Source organism: Aspergillus bombycis (genome assembly GCF_001792695.1).
Source record: "Aspergillus bombycis strain NRRL26010 chromosome Unknown contig00054, whole genome shotgun sequence".
Classification (NCBI taxonomy): Eukaryota; Fungi; Ascomycota; class Eurotiomycetes; order Eurotiales; family Aspergillaceae; genus Aspergillus; species Aspergillus bombycis.
Window position 1 is genome coordinate 86,568 of NW_019170056.1, and position 16,745 is coordinate 103,312.

Genomic DNA, 16,745 nt, shown 5'->3' on the forward strand with positions numbered 1-16,745 from the left:
ATGACCAGTAACCCCAGACTAGGGCTGAGCTCGGCCCTATGAATGTTTAATCTCGTCCCGCCTTCAATGGTGTTATTTTAGTTGATATACCGCAATCATCTAGCCCGCGATCGCAACGCTTTATACACTGGCAGGTATCTCAGAGAGTCCTTGGAGCTTATGGCGCTTTTCCATTGTGCCCCGCCGAACACATAAGGCCTTCTCGTTCTAGTCCGTTGCCCTGTCGTAATCAGTTGCCGTGCTTTTTCGTCGTGGTACACACAGCTGAGTCTCGTCCACGGCTCCAGCCAACATGGGGAAGACGCTAGGCCTTGTAAGGGCCTACTATACAGTCGCCCTCGCTTGTACTGGCTCGTTTCTCTTTGCTTATGACACTGGAATAATTGGAGGCGTCCTCACCCTAAAATCATTTCAGAACTCATTTAGATACTCCGAGGCGCAAAAGTCAACGATCAACTCCAATTCTAACAGTCTTTTACAGGCTGGTGGTGAGTGCGCTCAAACTTCGATATATGAACTTCGACTGATGACCGCAAAGCCTTTTTCGCCTGCTTCTTCGTCTGGCCATTCACCGCCAAATATGGCCGTCGATGGTCGATCGCACTCGCCTCCCTCATCTTCTGTATTGGAGCTATCATTCAAGTGATTCCCACTCATTCAGTAGCTGCATTCTATGTCGCACGGGTAGTTAGTGGCATCGGGGTCGGGATGGCAACCGTCATTGTCCCCATGTTTACTTCTGAGATGGCTCCCAAGTCCATTCGTGGAAGGCTAGGAAGCTTCTTCCAGGGCTTTTTTGTCCTGGGAGTGTTCTTCTCATATTGGATCGACTATGCAGTAGAGAAACATATCCCTGAAACCAGTGAGAGCCAGTGGCAGATACCCATCGGGCTGCAGTTAGTGCCAGGTGGGATATTAGGATTTGGGATGCTATTTCTGAAGGAAAGTGTGCGTTGGCTGGCCAAGAAGGGACGGCACGACGAGGCTTTACAATCATTGGTGTGGATTCGAGGAGGGGAGGAGACTGAAGAAGTCCGAGCAGAGTGAGTCGTTATTCCAAGGATGCAAGATTATGACACTAATTCCGTGTAGAATGGCGGAAATTCTAGACGGCATTGAAGCTGAAAACCTGGCGACGGAAGGCGTAACATGGAAAGAAATACTGCGAGTACCGGGAAACCTACATCGAATGTGCATTGCAGTCACAATTCAGATAGGTACGATCTTGGTCATCATGCTCACCCACGATTCGCCATGGAGACTAACAACAAACAGGTGTTCAGATAACGGGAAATACTTCCCTGGCATACTGTTGGCACCCCGATATCCGCACCAACGTGCAAGTTAGCTGACCACGTACAGATGCTCCTCAGATATTCCAGGCGGTCGGCGCTGGTGACAATAGTTTGTTTGTGAGCGGTTTCTTTGGAGTCGCGAAAGTAATCTCCTGCTGGTTCTTCCTTTTGTTTCTCGTGGAGCGCATTGGCCGACGGTGGTCGCTTATCATCGGCGCCTTTTTCATGGGCTTACTGATGCTGATCGTGGGGATCCTGGCTAAGGTATATCCCCCAGACCCAGATGCTACCAGCATTAGCTCTGCTGGGATTGCCTCTATTCTGATGGTCTATTTTGAGGCCATGTGCTATAACATGTCCTGGGGTCCGGTGCCATGGCTATATATGAGCGAGATCTTCCCTACTAGGATCCGTGAGGTCGGGATTGCGGTCGGTACCGCAACTCAATGGTTGTTCAATTTTGTGTTTTCACAAGCAACACCTCATGCCCTCGATAGTATGGGTTGGGGCATGTTTTTGATGTTTTGCATCTTCAATTGGATCCTTGTGGTCTATGCCTGGTTGTTCATCAAAGAAACAACAGGCAAGTCTTTGGAGGAAATGGAAGAAGGTTAGTATCGTCTAAGCATGAGACATTCGGGCTACCTGCTGACGATCCTCTGCAGTCTTTAACTCGAAAGTGGGGCTATATCATAAAGAAAGGCCACTAGATGAACAGGCCCAGGATAGACGGTGAGTAAGTCTTGGATGGAGAGCCTGGTATATGTGTCCCTGGTTGTCTCTGCAAGAGGCAATATAGCTAGCTGCGAGTGATATCACTTACATAAATGAAGGATTTCCCACTTGTGACAAAAGTCGAAAGGGTACTCTTGTCCGTAATGAGTAAACCAGGTCTTGGGCACGACGGACTCTTCCTGATTTTGCTTTACACATGTGGGTCGGCCTGCCATTCGCATTCTTCAAATTCCTCCGATCCCTGCCTATAAGTCAACAGATCAACCCACAAAAGGAAAGCAAAGAAGAGCAAAAGTACCAGAATTAATATCAACCGTTCCCTGTTATTGCTAGGTACCGCTGAACTAAAGCCTTAGTACGTGGCCTGATAAACTCCAGCACGTGTTATTGGACGTTACTCTCCTTATTATATCTGGTCAATTCTACCCTCTATTAGCGGTTTTTCCATCCCAGGATCGGGATTCTTTAATCATGTGGATTTCTACCCTTCTTTTTTCTTTCAGCTCCTTCACTTCCCGCCAAGTACTTTCGTCGTAAAACCATTGCCTGCTACCCCAAGCCACCATGGCCAACCACTCCCTTCCTTTGGAAATCGATACTGAAGATGAAAACTTTATCACTGTTGTGAGCACCCTATGAAGCAAACATCAATGCACGTTATATCCTACTGATGATTTTCACGTAGGACACGGATCCCAGCGAATCAGAAATTGGAGATTCTCAGTCGTGCGTCCAGCAAGGGAAATGGCGACAACAATACCTCAAGACTAATCTAAACCTATTAGTGAACTCACCTCGCTCCGCAGTAGCATCACCAACTACTACTACGAGAACGGCCGCCGTTACCATGCATATCATGCAGGCGCTTATTGGTACAGCAAGTGAATGGTTTGTCATTTTACCATTGGCTGCTGACCTAGGCAGGGGCCCGAATGATGATCAAGCCCAGGAGAGCATGCAAATCGGGTATGGCCTCTGGGTGCCTTGCACATGCCTGGGCTAATTGTAAAAGACACGAGGTTTATCGTCTACTTCTAAACGGCAGACTATACCTAGCTCCTATTGCAGATGGCCTTCAAGTGAGCTGCTCCCGCTTATGTACGCGAGTGAAAGAAAGGCGCTGACGGAAAAGAATGTCCTGGACATCGGGACGGGAACAGGTCTATGGGCGATAGAATTCGGCGACATGCACCCTTCAGCCAAAGTTATCGGAACCGACTTATCGCCCATTCAGCCATCGTTTACCCCACCAAATGTGCAGTTTGAGGTAGATGACTGCAGTGACCAGTGGCTATATAAGAACGATACCTTCGACTTCGTGCACGTGCGTGGTCTTTATGGCTGCGTGTCGGACTGGGATGAGTTCTACAAGAAGGCTTACAAGTACGATTTGCCGTCATTGACGTCGAATAATTGTTAACGAGACCAGGCACATCAAGCCAGGCGGATACATCGAGCAGCTCGAACAGTCAGTCCAAGGCAAATCCGACGATGGAACTACGAACGGGACTATGTATAGCGAATGGGCGCAGCACTTCCTCAATGCTGGAGATACATTCGGGAAAACCTTTCGGATTGTCGACGAAGCCAAAGACCGAATCAAGAAGGCAGGGTTTGTCGATGTCGTCGAGTGTCGATACAAGTGCCCCATTGGACAATGGCCAAAGGATCCTCAACTCAAGCTTTTGGGAAAGTTGAACCGAGTCTATGCCGAGGAAGCTATTGAAGGGTATGCGATGATGTTGTTTACGAATGTTCTAGGTGTATGTGGGTATCGAATTACTTGCGCAGCCCGTCAATATGCTAACTCAGCCAGTGGACACGCGACGAAGTAGAAGTGTATCTTGCTCGGATGCGAAATACTCTGAGAGACTCGTCAATCCATGCGTATCAAGAGATGTATGTATATCTGGGACAATGAACATCTGAGGATAACACTATGCTGACAATTGCAGGGTCGTTGTATATGGACGGAAGCCATTGGAGGGAGAATCTGTAGAAGCCGCGTGAGCTTCGGTCATAAATATGTAGGTTTAAGACTTATGCTTATGTTGATTCATGTACAATCCGCTTATCCCCAGCTTGTGACTACATGTGCGACTATATACACTCATGATTCCAAATCCACAGTGGAGCAGCCGAAGATAGGATGTAAATCGCACCCAATTGACATTAAACCCATGGAATCTGGGCTAAATTAGGCTCTATCTGAGCCAAAACAAACGACGATTGGCGATCATTTGTAATCCAAGAAGTACTTGTTAATTACCTACCTGTAAGACTATGTACTCTTATCTTAGCTGACCCCTCACCACAAGTTCCTGTAAACAGGTGTAGTTGACACACAATCACCGATAATCTTCTACAAACAGCGTCTTGCATCTGGAATTCCTCTAGAAATTCCAATATGAGCCCCAGTATGCATCCAAACGAGGGTGCTCGGCACAACACAAGACTGAAAAGCTTGGAAGGGATAGACAGCGAATCCAAAACCCTAAGACCCGAGGATCACGCAGCTTTAGACGAAGCGCTTATGGACTAAACGAACATCACGTTCATGACTGAAGCCGGTCGATCTTCTCAAAGGGAAAGACAACGGAGAAGGAAAGAGGCCGAAAGTGCGAACAAACAATCCTCATCATGGTGATTCGGATTTCCTCTCTTTTGTTTCTTTATCGACTCGTGCCGATGCTGCGGAAGTTGGGTCGCTGACTTGCACAGATCTCACTAGCTAGTACACGAATACGCAGAATACAAGCGTTGGTTGATGCCAGTTATCGTCTATTTTGAATCGTCTGCTGCTACAGGTGGGAAAGAGACACATATAGGTAGTCTTAACTTCTTTCCCAGTATCCCTGTGCATGTTTCATAGGGACGAAATCCTTCATTTTAGCGTGTTTCTGATAGGTACTGAGCTGTCCCGACTGCATCTCGTAACCCCCCAAGTAAGCTATTAGCCCATTTTCTAGAAAGACTCTCATGACTTAAGGCGTTCATGACATATCTATAGCCATATCATACACCCTAGTAACTACTAGTAGTTATTGTCCCGTCACGTTATGCATGATAAGACACGCTTGCCAGCGCCTAATTAAGGAAGCGGTCCGTCCTGTTGTTTACATTAACCCCCAGAAGTAACTGAAATGTTGAACCTAGCACTATATAGTATTCTACATCGAACGTACACTTTGTCAAATCGCATATCATGGACTTTGATGACTTCAGCCTTACCAAGTATGAGAAACTAAAAAAGGAATGAGTGAACCTATGCTCGAGTTCTGCCAAAGGCATTTGCGAATTGGCGGGTCGTTACCGGAACGACGACCGGTGTCTGCTTCGTTCCATGCATTGTGGTTCGTTTAATTTCAGCTTTCGTCTCCACTGGAATGATAATGGTGAAGATTGGCTCATTCGTTTTCTGCTTCCTGGGAAGTCGATGTTCCTGGATGAGAAGGTACAGCGAGAAGTTGCCCTCATGAGGTTTATTGTGAGAAACACTAGAGTCCCTGTTCCCAAAGTCATTGCCTATGGTGCCTCACAGGATAACCCTACCGGCCTTGGTCCTTTATAATCATGACGTGGATCGAAGGCAGGAAGATGTCTGATATACTCCGGAAAGATGACATGCAAGAAAAAGAAGGTCTCTTGGATCCTAATATCGACTAGACTGTGCTCAAGGCTCTATACTCTCAGATGGCAGAAATCCTGTTAGAGCTCTGGAGGCTTGATTTCCAATGTATTGACAGCCTTGGCCTGGATGAAGCTGGTAATCTACTTATTGATCAAGGCCCACTTACCCTAGAGATGAATGAACTGATCAGGACGTGTGGTATCAACGAACTTACTCCCTCTGTCCCTTACCAGAGTTCTACCGATTATATTGTCTCACTACTCCATCTTCAATCGAAACACTTACAGGAACAGCGGAATAGCGGAACAGCGTATATGATGCGATAGACTGTCGTGAGAAATATGCATGTCGTCATTTAATGAAGGCCGCTGCAGGGCACTTTGTCTCTCTGGAAAATAATACCCATGGCCCTTCAAGTTATTCTGCGATGACCTGGGGCCTGGAAATGTACTTGTCGATGGTTCGTTCCAGGTAACGGGCGTTATTGATTGGGAGTTTTGTTATACAGCCGCAGCTCAATTCGCAGGCAGTATACCATGGTGGTTACTGCTTGAGAAGCCACAGAAACTGATAAATAATATGGGTGCAAGTGCCTTGAGCTTTTTCTTCCCAAGCCAGTCTCTTCGTGGAGATATTAGAACAGAAGGAAGAAAGGATGCTCTCCGAGAAACATCAACTTTCAACGCAGATGCGGGAGCCAATTCAGACTAAAAGTGCCTCGTTCTATTTAGCATGCCGCATGGTCTCCTCTGTGGATCTTATATACTGGGAAATGCTCGATGAATTTTGCTGGGGCCCAAGGGTATCTGTAGCGGAAAGGGTGCGGAGTTTCACCACCAACGTTGGCATCCATAGTGGCCGAGAAGACTTCGTGCGCTCCAAGATCTCGCAACTCAAAGAGTATTATGCCGAGCTGGGAGAGGATATCGACATCGACTACGAGGAAGATCGACCCAATTCGCCATTGAAAGAAAACTCCCCAATCCGAGAGGTAGGTCAATTCATGATTATTCTTTCTATAACAAGAATTGCTGATTCAACTGTTAATGGCTAGACTCCTCAAATCAGTTCAAAACGCAGAGCCGGCCTCACTGCAACTGCTGTTGGGTTTATACTCTTCACAATGGCTGTGGGCACACTAAGAAAATATTATCGATCTTAAGGTGATATGAATCCTTGCATCAGCCGTGGAGCACAAGCATCTTTTTCTTCCCTCTGCCACTCGGTACTGATTTTACTTGGGATTTCTATTCATTAATATGGCTCTTATCACATCATTTCCTTTCTCTATATTGTTTAATTCATACCGATATACCCAACATGTCAGAAATTATCCTCTGCATACCTCTCATATCTAATATTACTCTTGGTCGCATGTCTTTACCCCCATGAACCTCGATTATGTTATCAGTGATTTCCCTAGTTGGGCTAACATACCCAGTCATAGCACCTTGTATGTCCTTCTTTTATGGCCTGTCGCAGGAGGATCTATCTTGCTTAAGAATGAATGCACCGCTCTACATGATAGTGGTATAGTTCTTGGCTGGCCCTGTCTCAGCGATCTCTGTGAGAAGACTGGTAAAGTCAGAGCGATAAATTCGTGGTAATTGCCAGAGACCAGCTCAGAGCTAATACGGATCCTGCCCTTTTTTGTTTGCAGGACATATGTGCAGTTTCTCACCTCCACATGGGGGTATTAACGAAGACACCTGTGTATTCTCCGGGGTAACCTTGAAATCCTTGGAAAGTACTGCGTATCTAGATATACGATCAAGGAACTCAAAAGCCAGATATAAAGCAAGAGACAAAGACGTCATCATATTATGGTTCAAACCTTGTGAGTCTCTTGAGCCATTATCTAAACAAAGACATGATACAGTGAGTTTCTATTTCTTCTACTACGCCGACTGTTATAGCTTGGCCGAGAGTGCAATGTACAGTGCTGCGTTTATGCAATCTCGAAACTCACCGGAAAACGCCATGTTTAAGCAATATAACCATGCCTCTTGTGGTGCCCGTAGAACTGACACTATGAACGAAAAGGCGACCACAAATATGACTGAAACAAAGGGTTGTAATAGGGGACAATAAGGCTTAGTTTCCACATCTTAAATAGGGTTCGCACGGATGACTCGAATCATATCTTTACTAGTCAGCCTCATACTAAACACCTTTGCGTTCCCACATCCAACTTTCGGGATACATCCCCCGTCTGTACCCTCGCATTTACTGTTGGCAACATGGAGCAACAATCGGAGATGGGACCGCCACCTACTCCAATAACGGGATTGAATCCTCCGTCATACGCAGAATCAGTGGCAGAGACTATTGACGTGTTTTTTTATCCAGACTGGCATTACAGAGGCGGATGCGACGACTCCATGGTCAAGACGCTAGGTGACCTACTGAACAAGGATCTATCTTTCATGCATCCAGGAACCGATTTCTTCGCATTCTACTCCTTCCTGCTAAAGATGGGTGACCAACGTATGGAGCTGTGGACCCCAGAAGGCCGTTTCCAACCCATCGCGGTCATCGAACTTCGAGGGCCATATCTACGCGAGTTACGCGCGTGTGAGGGCAAGGCCCTCGTTTATTTAATGCACCCAAAGAATGAGCCATACGTCAAAGAATGCTATTTCATCGTCCAGGAAACGATCTCGCATGCATCCCAGAGGAGCGGCGTTGCAGGAAAGCTGGTATCACTGTTTGATAAGTCGAAGACTGTGGAGCGGAAATACTGGGTCAAGGCCGCACTCCAAGGGGAACGTTATATCTTTCGGGAACTGGCCCCAAGTGAGGAGCCAATGCCGGAAGAGTTGGTTGGTGTTAAGTCTATTTGCTATCAGAGGTTCTGGCCGTGAGGAAGACACTTATAGCATCGAGAGCTGGCCATGGATGTGGGAGTTATTGTAGTGACAGAATAACCATCCCATCAACATTCAATAGCTGACGTACATTTTCCAAGCGGTGTTGCCGGCCTTTCCCAATCATGGTTTAATTTAACCAGCCTTGGTTTAACATTGCATATCTGTCTCAGCTGCGCTCAATGACTTTTCAAGACGCTTCAGCCCTTCTTCTAACGCATTCTTCCCCACCGTAAATGTAAGCCGGAACCATCCAAACTCTTCTGCCGCGTATATACTACCGGGGGCAATCATAAGGCCATTCTGAGCGCATATATCTGCAAAGACTTGCTCACGTTGTCTATATATGCTAGCGTCAGGAGACGTAGTTCTCAGTTCCCTATAATCGGCCTGTTGCCGCAACGATTTGGGTATGAGCAGATGTCGTAGATCGACCCAGATGAAGAGCCCAGCATTCCTTGATCGCATTAGTCTATGCCTAATATCACACGCCAAGACACTTACATCTCGTAGTAGCTAATACCGCGTTCCCGGAAGAAAGACGTGGCTATATGATAATTCTCTGCCATGAGTTCGCACTTTCTGAACATAAAGTCTTCCAGTTTTGGTTTGTCCTCTAACATGGCTGCCCAGACATCCTGGAGGACATGGGGTGACCAAGAGAACATACTATGTGCATTGTATGTTAGGGATAGCCTCCAGGACAAGGCACAGCTTTCAATACGAACCTAATACTAGACATTGCGCCAATCAACCCCTCATTGTTGGTGCACACAAGCCCGAGGCGCAATCCGTTCGCGCAAAAGTCTTTGCTTGCGCCGTAAAGTACGTGGATGAGGTTTGGCTCAATGACATTGCGAAGGTCAAGAGCGAGTGTGGACACGAACGGTGTCGGGGTCGGCATCGCAATATTGGGGAAGACTGATTTTGCGTAGATCTCATCGGAGATGAAATGTAATTTGTTTCTACCACAGAAAGAGGCAAATTCAAGAAGAGTTTCCGGAGGCTGCAAAATAGTTAGCGGATATACGGTTTATGAGTCAGGCCAGAGAGGGAGTACGGACATAGCATCGTCCCAGGGGGTTGTGTGGGCTTGAGATGTTGTTGTTAGTAGATAGTCAATTACCTTCGTTGTACGGGGTCACCTACTTGGAGATCAAAAGAGCACGGATGGTTATACCCTTCTTTCTAGCTTCACGAAGAGCGACTTCCAGGGCCCGCCTGTTTACATCCGGACTGAACAAATCGTCCAAGTCCGAGAATCCCTCCACCCCTTCGTACTTAACCCCAATCACCCGGCCATTGCTTCGATTCAAAGTGTCAAAATCGAATCCGTTGTAATATGGTTGGGGCACGAGAATGCCATCCCCGTCGTTGCAAATGGCCCAGGTTAAGGCGTCAATGGCGCTGGCCAAGCCAGGTGTGATAAGAATGTTGTCCTGCGTAATGGTCTTACGAGAATGGAACTCTTCATTCAAAAATGCAGCTGCGGCACGCCGGAGACGACGTGATCCTCGTGGGCCTGTGCTATAGGTAAGGTGACTCAAGGGAAGGACAGTGATCTATGCCCATGAGAAATGAGAACATGCAACTAGAGAGCTATGAGGCGGGGTTATCCACCTGCTCCTTTATCAACTGCCCCATCTCGTCATGCAGAAGGCTATTCTCCGCGAGGCGAAGTATAATGCTTCGCGATCAGTCAGAACAGACTCTTATAAAATGCTGACCAATTGGTACCAGATGAACCTACGTCCCATCGGGGTTTTCTGGTGACCAGGGATTGGCCATGGACTTTTCGCGTGGACCCCAGACATCTCGGTATGCAAAATTTTCTGCAGCTCGCCTTGACAAGCGATGCTGAGATACGGCTGCATCGATATGCTCCTCCCGACGAATTGAGCTCATGCTGGCTGATATGAAGTGACTCGGTACTCTGCTACCCGCAGGTTCGTATATATACTTTTCGTTAGGAGCGCTCAAAGGTGGATCAAGGGGCTTTTATCAAGTTCAATGCTCTCCAGTCGGCCGAGTTAACCATAAGTGTTCGAGACTTGGCGCGCCCTCCCGCGACATACCAGAGATCTTTCTGTACAGTTTATCCCAAGGTTTCCACCAAGCAGGTGAGATGCTTTAGCCGGGGAGCGAAGTGGGGCGAAGCCATACAACCTAGGCGAGGTTATTTGAGAGCTGGAACAACGACGGCGAAAGTTTCACAACAGTAGCCAGGGAGAGTATCGACCAGGGATCCCAATATTACAGAGTATAATATACAAGATCTATGGATATAGACAACATAAGCTATCCTCGAGAGAACTGCGCCAATCACTCACTTCTTCCGGTGAGGGTTATTAGAGATTTTTTATGCCTTACGTAAGGAAGACATAACAATCTATTGCATAAAATATGTCGCTTTGGCAGTAACAGCTTGGCGGGGTCACTGTCTCTACGCATAGATTAAGAGGAAGAAATATTCACCAGCATGGTGCTATTCCAGGCTTCGTCTGACGGGACTGCGGCTCTTGTAGGACTAGCTGGTGTTACTCGCGACCTCATATAGTCCACATCAGCAACAGATATCAGTACTGTTACGTAATTGTCAGATCTTCTCGGCATTCCAGTAGAGAGAAAGTGTTCATCGCAATCTCGGCTGAGCTCCATGTCTCCTGGGGCAGTTGAAACACCGAGGCTTCTTCGTCGTCGGTTTCGCCCCCTCTGCTTCATATGGAGCTGAAGGCCCTTTCACTCGCCTGTTCATTGTTTTTCTATTTCTGATTAGGGTCACCTCCAACGAGCCTGATATTCAAATGATGTTTGTAAATCATAATTCTGGGCGAAGGATACATAAACAACAGGCTCAAAGGAATCAGTCGTCTGATGATATCGTCGCCATATGCCCAACGCTCTGCTCTGAATATGGATACGATAACGGAGATGGCTGGCGAAGCAAGGGTTTCCGGCGCCACCCATGAAGCCAACGACGACCACGTATTGACCCTGGCGAAAGAAAGACCTGGATGCTCGAATCGATCCACTCCGCCGTCATCCGAAAGCACCATATTTCGCCATTCCAATTCTAGGGGCAGTTGGGGAAGCGAACAACTTTCGCAGAACAAATGCGGAGAGTACCCTGGTGCTCGCTTGGAGGGAGCCCTGGCAAGATCAGACCATGGCCCGTGCGAAGTCTCGTTCGATAGTGACCAAGATCCGATGTGCCCTCGAAGCATGTCGTCGGTGAGAAAATGGGTGATTGTGTTGATTGTCTGTACCGGAACCTTATGCGTGTAGGTCTATATTCGATTCCTCGACGTTCACCCTGTTAGTTTCCCAAGATAATAGCTGATCAGGTGGATGTAGGACTTGCACTAGCTCGATCTACACAACTACATATACACAGATGGATCCTGAGTTTAACACATCCACGCTGATCTCTACCGTAGGGCTATCGTCCTTTGTCTTGGGAATCGGTACAGGCCCGTTGCTCACTGGCCCGCTGAGCGAGCACTACGGACGCAGACCCATCTATCTGGTCGCGTGGTCGATGTTCCTAGTTTGGACCATTCCATCGGCAGTGGCGAAGAATATCCAGACGATTATCGTTTCTCGGTTCTTCAATGGCTTTACTGGGGGCACCTTCCTTTCCGTTGCGGGAGGAACTGCTGGAGACATATTCCCACGGAATCAGATCCAAGCCCCGATGGCGCTTGTCTCATCAGTACCATTCATTGGACCTTCTTTGGGCCCGGTGCTGGGCGGCTTCATCAACTCACACTTAGAGTGGAGGTGGACCTACTATATTATGATCATTTGGTCCGCTGTGCTGCTCATCTGCATGATATTCTTCGCGCCAGAGACATACCACCCCATCCTACTGCGTGCTAAGGCGAGAGCCCTTCGCCGGGAAACCGGAAACGATCATTATAGAGCACCGATGGAGAATGACACCAAGACATGGAGACAAATCGTCGTAGTCTCACTTCTGCGACCATTCCAGCTTCTCTTCCTAGAACCCATGTGTCTCTGTTTGGATATTTACTCGGCCATCTTATTGGGCATTCTCTACTTATTCTTCGGCACCTTTCCCATGGTGTTTCGCACAACATATGACATGAACCTTTGGCAGGGCGGACTGACCTTCGTGGGGATTATCGTTGGAATGGTTCTCGCTGCCGCTACGACCCCGATCTGGTCCAACATTCGGGGGCGTCTGATGAGCAATAATGCCAAAGAACCCGGACGCAGTGAGCCAGAATACCGACTTCCTCCGGCTATTGTCGGTGGCCTTCTTATTCCTATTGGGCTTTTTTGGTTCGGTTGGACTACCTACTCGAGGATTCATTGGATAGTGCCTATCATTGGATCGGCTGTATTTGGTGGAGGGTGAGTATCTGGCGGGTCCCCAATCTGTCAACTAAATTAATTGCGCTTGTTCCCTAACTGATGATATCTGTCTATCATTTCGATAAGTTTTGGGCAGAAATTCTTCTCGCGCAATCTTTTACATGATTTTGGGCTAACGTGATATCAGGTTGTTGCTGGCATTCACTGGCATCTTTACATTTCTTGTATGTTCATACCCCGTCACGCCCATTGTTCCTTGGGGATCCAGAAGACACGAAGTGCTCACTATCAACATAGGTCGATGCCTACCCGCAATACGCGGCATCTGCCTTGGCCGCTAATGGCTTCGCTAGGTGCACGTTTGCCGGTACGTCTCCTCGGTCGCAGCCAAGCCTCGCAAGCAAAAGTCTATTGTAATCGTTTGCTGATGATTGAATAGCTGCGTTCCCCTTATTTGGTACCCAAATGTACGACAAGCTCGGCTATCAGTGGGCAACTAGTCTTCTGGCATTTCTGACCGTTGCCATGATGCCATTTCCATGGCTATTTTTTAAATATGGAAAGGCGCTGAGAGCCAAGAGCAAATTCGCTCTACCGGGCTGAACGAATGTCCACAAATGAGGCAACGACTTCATTTTGAAGGTGGCTAGTTGCCCATCAATCTATGATCATATTCAGGGGGGAGCAGTGGACGCAGAGCAGGGCGGCGCAATGCCAGTAAGAGTCCATCCCATCACCCGACGACAGAAATACTGCGAGTGGCTGTTAGAAGAACTTTTAGCTGACAAAACTGCTTCGCATTATAGACGCTGTTGCATATGGTTGTAGGCTAAGCATCTCTGGAGGATGCCCTGTGTGCACGTTGTCGGGAGATTACTGCTGATATTCTTGCTGGATAGGCCAATGGTGGGCCAAATGGATATAGTGAAGGCCTTGGTCTATTGATATCACGATAGCCAAGTTTAGATCAGGTTGCCAGAGAACGTGGCTTATCGCTTTTCCATCAGGCTTCCTCGCATCGGCCATGCGTATAAGAACAGGTGGTCTCACACTGCGGCCAGAGCACCATAAGATTTCGATGCCATATGTGATATATGACCCATATAACAACTCATGCCAACAAATGGTGAAAGCGTTGTAGTCTAAAATTGTAGAGAATTTGCACCCTCCGCATCCAAACCGTCGAAGGGCTCAGCTAGCGTTTGCCCTAGACCGTTATGTAGAAGTAGGTCCACGTCGAACGTGTTATCAAGGTAGCTTGCCCAGAAGGAATTATACACAAAGTGATCAGCTGCTTGTGGGAAGTTTCCCGGTGGATAAAGGTCTCGAAGATGCGGCCCGTTAATGTAGCTGGCCTGGGTCATCGGCTCATTTCTGTTGGAACTCTCCAACACAGTTTGTTTAGGACTATGCCCCTGAGGTAGCCCCGATGAATTCGAACGACCCGAGAGCGCTACGTTGCTACGATTGTTCGCAATGCTGGACGACACATTGATTATCGAGGCAGAGCCCTGTACCGTCAACCTTCGCAACAGGTTTATAAATGCTTTAGCAATCCAGATCTTGACAGGCCAACTACTGGCCAGCTCACTCAAGGCTAATAGACATTGTCGGGACTTGTTTTCGGCCAGTTGTCCACGTATGGGGTCCCTTCGGCAGATGACGATCGTGTGGACGGAGAGCGCAGAGAACAGAGCCGGGACACTATGTAATGCGTTAGGAGTCCGGATAAGTTCTGCAGGGCAGGAAAGGTGATAGTCTTACAGGTGGATTAACCCTGCCTTGATCATCCCAGCACCTAAAAGGTCCTCTGCAAGACGGGTGATGGTGTCAGCAGCCATGCGTCCTCGGACATCACATTCGGCTTCTGCTGGAGACAGATTTTCGATAGCCTTGGGTCGAAATAGAAGGATGAGGCAGTTTCTAAATTCGATGAGTGTATTTATGGCGACAATGGTGGGTTCTACACCTACTGGTAGCTGAAGTGTAACATGGACGCCCAGAACGATGCACCCACTGATCCATCCGGTGTCGTCTTTCGGAGTTCATCCGGCAACTGGGATTCCCACTGGGCAAGTCTTCCAGCAAGCCTTTCCGTATCATATTTATCCAGTGCAGCACGACGAGGGCTGAACTCGCCAATAAGGATATCGCCAACTAGAAGGGTATCGTGAGCTATCGGGTACGGAGGGAAGTCGTGGCCCGTAGGTGTGTGACGACTAACGTATTGTGGCTAATTTTGTCATTTGAAGCGCATAAGCGATATGAAAGCTCGTCTGGACGGGGATGAGTGTCTGGTCATAGCCATCGTCAAATTTGAAGTCATCCTCATCTAGGTCCTCAATATCACAGTCCTCATCCCGTATGCGACAGGGCCGGCCAAAGGCCGCAGAGGTATGCCGGTCACGCATCTAGCTGGGTTAGCCTGGTCAAACAAAATTGCAACCGGTAGTGCGATACATATATAACCCACCAAATCCGCTTTCTCAAAGACCTCATGGGTTGACTCATCGCGGACTGCGACGTGCTAAGATAATGTCAGTCTAGATTCCAGCCAGGGAGATGACTGAACATGCCGGTGCAGTGCTAATGATTGGGCGAGGGCTGTCGCGCATCCAATCCAATGACAGGTGTCCTTCTGGTCTTCGGGGCCAGCCCACCAGAATCCAAAGAGGAGAAGGACGGCCACAAGATTCATTCGATCATTCTCGTAGTCGGCATCATACAATGCCTTTGCCCGAAGGTAGTGTGTTTTCCTGGCAGTGGCTCGGTCAGGATAGCCAGCCGCGTGAACCAGTTCTTCACTGCCAACCGTAAATCCCAAGAAGAAAATAGTCTGCAGAACAAGTGGAGAGGCTTGGCCCTGGCGGTACAACCGTATAAACCTTTGTCGATCAAACACTGGATATGCCGGGTGGAGCTTGTGGAAAAACACTTGTACTAGTTGGTCAGCCACGTCGCAGGGTAGCATGGTGAAAGCCTCTTGCAAGGAGACCGGTTCTTCAATCCGTGGTGCATGGTTGGTATCTGGTCGATCTGCAATAGAAGCCGGGATGGGGTAATGCACTTTCAAGGGCTCGGTTGAACCATCTTTGGGACTATAGACCACCTCGACGACGTACGATAAATTCACAGATTCGCCCGACGGTTGTGAGCGAGGATGCGACTGTTCTTGGCAGTTCTGGGGTCGGTCTCTACCATCAATGTCGGCCATTCCCGCAAGGGGTATCTCAACGCCACTGTCCCGATCATGTCCTCCTGGTGCGGTTGTTCTGGGGACGGGATCGGCCTGGCCCAAATCGATTGTGCTGTGGGTAGCGCCAGGAGCCACTGCCACCGGGGTCATCTGGACCCGTCTACCGGCAGGTGGATCCCTGGTTTCCTGTGACCGTGCAGAATCATTTACATCTCGAGCTCGGGTGTGCCGCTTCCGAGTGTACCTAGCAGTGTTGGTAACCTTGACTGGGAATAGCTACATATAACCCAAGACCAACATACTTGCCTCGTCTCGATTCAATCAATTCACAAGGCGTTTGCCGAGTGCGACAATGCCAGCAGGGTTGCCCATCAGCCGCATCACATTTCACTCGCCTGGCATTACAGGCCTTACAGGCGACTCGGGCGCGCCGCAGAACAGGCGTAGACGTACTTGGAGACGACAGGATGCCCTTCGGGCTCTCTCCCGATTCAGCCATCCTGGCCAAGTCCAGTTTGTCAGTAAGCAGTTGGTAGAGGCTTGTCCACTGTTTGTAAGTAGGCAAGGTTGACGGAGTGCTCCGTCGAGATTAAGATGCCTCGGCTTCTTACGAGCTTTCATTGCATGACTAAGCCGACGCTTGTCTATCTTGGGACAATTTGCTTGGTCTCATAGAGAGATTC

General features: G+C 48.3%; 7 protein-coding genes across 7 annotated transcripts; 5 read left to right on the top strand and 2 right to left on the bottom strand.

The window, feature by feature from the left end:
* Positions 1–292: 292 nt before the first annotated feature.
* Positions 293–2,031, top strand: ABOM_006724 (sugar porter family MFS transporter; the record flags this gene model as incomplete). Its single annotated transcript, XM_022533853.1, has 6 exons — positions 293–488; positions 539–1,043; positions 1,093–1,217; positions 1,276–1,311; positions 1,363–1,905; positions 1,961–2,031. The coding sequence occupies 6 exons, from the start codon at positions 293–295 to the stop codon at positions 2,029–2,031; spliced, it is 1,476 nt and encodes a 491-aa protein (XP_022388196.1).
* A 563-nt stretch (positions 2,032–2,594) lies between these two features.
* ABOM_006725 (class I SAM-dependent methyltransferase) lies at positions 2,595–4,040 on the top strand (the record flags this gene model as incomplete). Its single annotated transcript, XM_022533854.1, has 9 exons — positions 2,595–2,654; positions 2,716–2,756; positions 2,816–2,902; positions 2,955–2,996; positions 3,043–3,109; positions 3,163–3,413; positions 3,460–3,793; positions 3,847–3,929; positions 3,986–4,040. 9 exons carry the CDS (start codon positions 2,595–2,597, stop codon positions 4,038–4,040), a joined length of 1,020 nt encoding a protein of 339 aa, XP_022388197.1.
* A 2,276-nt stretch (positions 4,041–6,316) lies between these two features.
* On the top strand, positions 6,317–6,823 carry ABOM_006726 (uncharacterized protein; the record flags this gene model as incomplete). Its single annotated transcript, XM_022533855.1, has 2 exons — positions 6,317–6,652; positions 6,716–6,823. The coding sequence occupies 2 exons, from the start codon at positions 6,317–6,319 to the stop codon at positions 6,821–6,823; spliced, it is 444 nt and encodes a 147-aa protein (XP_022388198.1).
* Positions 6,824–7,901: 1,078 nt separating this feature from the next.
* ABOM_006727 (uncharacterized protein) lies at positions 7,902–8,525 on the top strand (the record flags this gene model as incomplete). Its single annotated transcript, XM_022533856.1, has 1 exon — positions 7,902–8,525. One exon carries the CDS (start codon positions 7,902–7,904, stop codon positions 8,523–8,525), a length of 624 nt encoding a protein of 207 aa, XP_022388199.1.
* A 153-nt stretch (positions 8,526–8,678) lies between these two features.
* Positions 8,679–10,433, bottom strand: ABOM_006728 (uncharacterized protein; the record flags this gene model as incomplete). Its single annotated transcript, XM_022533857.1, has 7 exons — positions 8,679–8,985; positions 9,033–9,197; positions 9,257–9,534; positions 9,593–9,620; positions 9,678–10,090; positions 10,149–10,215; positions 10,279–10,433. 7 exons carry the CDS (start codon positions 10,431–10,433, stop codon positions 8,679–8,681), a joined length of 1,413 nt encoding a protein of 470 aa, XP_022388231.1.
* Positions 10,434–11,459: 1,026 nt separating this feature from the next.
* On the top strand, positions 11,460–13,469 carry ABOM_006729 (MFS transporter; the record flags this gene model as incomplete). The annotated part of the gene is made up of 5 exons (XM_022533858.1): positions 11,460–11,809; positions 11,883–12,905; positions 13,054–13,090; positions 13,164–13,233; positions 13,306–13,469. The coding sequence occupies 5 exons, from the start codon at positions 11,460–11,462 to the stop codon at positions 13,467–13,469; spliced, it is 1,644 nt and encodes a 547-aa protein (XP_022388232.1).
* A 539-nt stretch (positions 13,470–14,008) lies between these two features.
* Positions 14,009–16,561, bottom strand: ABOM_006730 (uncharacterized protein; the record flags this gene model as incomplete). The annotated part of the gene is made up of 7 exons (XM_022533859.1): positions 14,009–14,570; positions 14,631–14,789; positions 14,840–15,023; positions 15,091–15,277; positions 15,340–15,393; positions 15,439–16,306; positions 16,365–16,561. The coding sequence occupies 7 exons, from the start codon at positions 16,559–16,561 to the stop codon at positions 14,009–14,011; spliced, it is 2,211 nt and encodes a 736-aa protein (XP_022388203.1).
* Positions 16,562–16,745: the final 184 nt, after the last annotated feature.